Source organism: Crocodylus porosus, unplaced genomic scaffold (assembly GCF_001723895.1).
Source record: "Crocodylus porosus isolate Cpor-Errol unplaced genomic scaffold, CroPor_comp1, whole genome shotgun sequence".
NCBI classification, from domain to species: Eukaryota; Metazoa; Chordata; order Crocodylia; family Crocodylidae; genus Crocodylus; species Crocodylus porosus.
Window position 1 is genome coordinate 202,637,458 of NW_017728886.1, and position 3,836 is coordinate 202,641,293.

The following is a 3,836-nucleotide window of genomic DNA, read 5'->3' on the forward strand; positions in this document are numbered from 1 at the left end:
TCTTAAAATTATGCCCCATGATCCCACATAAGTATTAAAGGTTTGACTTGAACAAAAGCGTGGTGTAATTCAGGGCTTAAGTTAACCACCAAACCTCTATTACTAGTTATGATGCTCGAGATGGAAAGACTCAAATCTGAATATTAGAACCCAGGATGAACTTGTAGGCCTGGCAGTTAAGACAACATTAAGTACAAACTTAAGATGGGACTGAGCAAGAGCATGAACATGGAAAAGTGCAACATTATTTCAGAAAGGTACTTTCAAGATAGAACCCCAGATTAAAATGAATGGCTATTTATTTTTTTTACCTGATTTAGAATGCAGGTTTGGGCCCCTACTAATCATCTTAGGGGGATGGTAGGGGAAGGAGGGAGAGGAAATATTGCTTGTCTCTCAAAATTATACAGAAAATATTTACATTTAAAAAGAAGAATGTCATACAGAATGTCCATTTCCTAATTAAGTTTTAGAAGATCACTTTTCAATAAGAATTACAAGTTACAAACATAGTTTGAAAATACATGTCTACTTTGTTACACAAATGACCTCAATCTTCTTTCACTTGTGTCTCAAATCGTTCCCTTAAAGCCCTAAATATATTTCCTGGTATTTTCTGATGCTTGTCTATTAATGACTGGATTGCATTCTTGGCCTGTTAAAAGAGGAGGAAAAATGTAGAAGTTAGTTGCTTTCTTTTTCTTGCACAAGTATGAACACAGTAATATCTGGAATCATAGTTCATCTTTCAAAAGACTTTGAAACCCCAAGGGAGTGGGGTGTATGGGTCAAAAACAAACAAGCAAAAAAATCCCCAGACTTGTATCTTTTATATAAAAGAGCAGTGAAATAGACCAATTAGATTTCTGCAAAAAAATTCTCTAATAAAAGATACCACCTCTAGCAAGTCCTCATTCCTAAATACCTAAGTGCTTTTTAACAATTGTATTGATACAAGAGGATTCCAGGATAAACCTTTAAGATGTAACTATGCCTATGCCTGCTTCTGTAGTGGTAAGTGTAGCAAAACTATTGCAATTTTATCCCCATTTCATCCAGGGTCAAAGTCAGGGCAATCTAGCTAACTTGTATAGCTATGGAAGTCGCATGCTCAGTAGTTATATAGCTGATGTGTGCTCCCATGCAGCAGCTCCCTTTCCCCTCTTAAAGACAAGAGCAGGTATATTTGCTCATGCCCTTAACTGTCCACATCCCAGAATATGATACACGGAGAACCAATTTTGGTGCTCGGAGACAAACAATTGTCAAGTAAACCAAGTGCCCAGGTTTTCACAAGTAAAACTTCCAGGTGACCTGAGTTTTGTCACTGCCCATGCCCAGAACTACCAGCACCCTACCAGGGTGGAATTTCTTGGTACCTTTCATGCCTAAGCCACTTTGGGATTTACAAGTTAGGCAGCTTTATGGGAAAGTCTCCCAGTTTGGGGGGAGGGGGAGGTTCTAATCTGACAGGCATCAGATTTCACTTAACACACCCTTACAGCACTGAGTTCATAGAAAACATAGCAATGATGACCAATGTCATTCAAAACCATGGTTGAGCCAAAGCAAATGGTGACAGTCAGTGCCCATCTTTTATGAAACAGCTTAGAGGTTACATTCCCTCCCCCCTGTAACCAAAAAAAAATTTAAAAAAATAAACTAAAATAAAAAAATCAGCTGTTGAAAATTGGGATACATGTGAGAAAATATGGTAAAAGCAGCTTCTATTGCACGAACCTCTTAAGAGAAAGTAACATTGCATAGGGGGCTCCCTAGCTGTTGGTGGACATGTCTTCTTTCCTTGTGCTGTATTTCTGAAGTTGAGCCAAGCCCTGGGTGCCAGAGCCCAGGTTCCTGAGACTGGGCCCTCAGCTAATCTGGCAGGTGCTAAATCACTGCCCACCAGCTCTGCTTGAAGATTCAATAACACTGGCTCAACCAGCAACACCTTCAGCACTCTGCAGCTAGGGAATTAAACAGAGGAGCCACAATATTTTGTACCCCATACCTGCAGCTGCTTGTGTTTTCTCTGGGAATGTACCACACTTACCAGCATTTTCAAGGAAAGACTTTTTCTTCTTCATTCTGCACTTCAAAAACCAAGGTGCCCATTTTATTCAGAGGCATGTTATACATGAAGAAATATGGTATGTCATTTTGAATAGCTGTATTCAGAGATGGTGAACTGCCTAATGGGATGCAACTGATTTGATACTGGCAGAGTCCAAATATTTTAAGGAGATGAGGGATCTTCTTTCAGAATGTTTGCTTTATTAGTGCACATATTTAATGAATTTCAGCAATTGCAGAGGAGTAATCAGATGACTGCATCATTCATACCTGCTGATCCATCAATTGCCTCTGAATTTTGATGCCTCTGTATCAAGAACAGGGGTGGGGAATTATGTCAGCTGGAGGACCACTTAACGAGTTTTGGTGAGGACCACTTAACAAGTTTTGCCCACACTTCCTCAAGAAGGTTACATCATAATCACGTGACCATAAAGCTACCAAGCTAGTCTACGTATTCTAGACATTAAGACTGTTAAGACTTGTAGGTAAAAAGTTGAAAATCAAAAACAGTATGTAGAGGCTATGGGAGGTGGATAGACCACTTTTACTTTGCTTTAATAATTTTATTTTACTCCCTGATATCTCCATGACAACTCCCATAATTTTGGTTTTGAAGATGAGGGGTTTTGTTTTTCTTGAGGAAAGGCTGGGGGTTCTTTTATGCAAGACAAGGAAACATCTCTTAGGATGACTTTGACCAGCCCACCACAGATCATCTGACTAGACCTGGTTTTGGAATCTAAGAAGAGCTGATATTTTGATGCACACAAATACTACATGCTATTTCAAGAGACCTAGAACTTATTTTGGTGCCAAATTTACATCATGAGTGTTGAATGATGCAGAAATCAATTATTAATTTCAACAACTTAAGTGTTAACATGCCTGACTGCTCTGTGTAATACCCAAAGGTAAAGATCACCATCTTGAAAAGTATGCTTCCGCTATATTTAGACATTGACTATTTTGATACAACAAACAAACAAAAACCAACCCTTACCTTTTCAGCTAATTCTGCAGCATTTAGATTTGGATCATATGGGATAGGATCTCCAATATATGTACGATATTTGACTGGAAACCCTCCATATAGAGGAACAAATGGCAACCGAAAATATTCATACATCCGTCTAAATAACTCTGTTTTTCAGTTTATTTAAAGAAAAAAAGAAAACAAGTTTTGAGAGACAATATAAATAAATTACATTCTAAAAGTAACCCAGCCCCATAAAGCATCCAGGTTCTCAAACTGCTTCTTGAAGAGTTATTCTAGCCTTGATCATCTCTTAGAAAGAATATCAATTTACCTCTGGCTATAATCCTTGGAAGTAAATTCTTAGGATTCCTTTCTCCCAACAACAGTGAGAGACTATAGGAAATAAATCTAGAATTCGTTAAAGTACAATGCAATGCTACAAAGACATACCTGAACTAGTTCTTGTACTGGCAGCAGTAGTATAGTGCTATATGCCTGGGCTACTTAGCCCTAATCATAGCTTGGTTGCTGAAAGTTGCATAGCAGCAATCTTATTCGGAGTGGTATCTTATTCAGGTATTTCTACATGACGCTACTTTGGGTCATGTGGAAACACCCTTAGAGGTTACCACAGCAGATATAAGGAGAACCATTCCAGGGCTAGGGACAGAAATTACACTAATATAAGTCAACAGAATCCAGTTCAAATCTGTAACACAACACAAGTTCACTGAACATAAGCCACTTTCAAAATGGTCCAAACCAGTTTAAAATAAACCTGGAT

At 38.4% G+C, this 3,836-nt stretch overlaps 1 protein-coding gene across 2 annotated transcripts in view; it reads right to left on the reverse strand.

The window, feature by feature from the left end:
* Nucleotides 1-301: 301 nt before the first annotated feature.
* LOC109318761 (transmembrane protein 68-like) overlaps nucleotides 302-3,836 on the reverse strand; it is a 30,139-nt gene continuing 26,604 nt past the window's right edge. For both annotated transcript variants that reach the window (XM_019548160.1, XM_019548152.1), the window contains 2 exons: nucleotides 3,077-3,216; nucleotides 302-655 (listed from right to left, as the gene is read on the reverse strand). In XM_019548160.1, coding sequence (XP_019403705.1) covers nucleotides 551-655; nucleotides 3,077-3,216 — 245 coding nt within the window. In that variant the 3' untranslated portion in view covers nucleotides 302-550. The remainder of the gene's footprint in view (nucleotides 656-3,076; nucleotides 3,217-3,836) is intronic.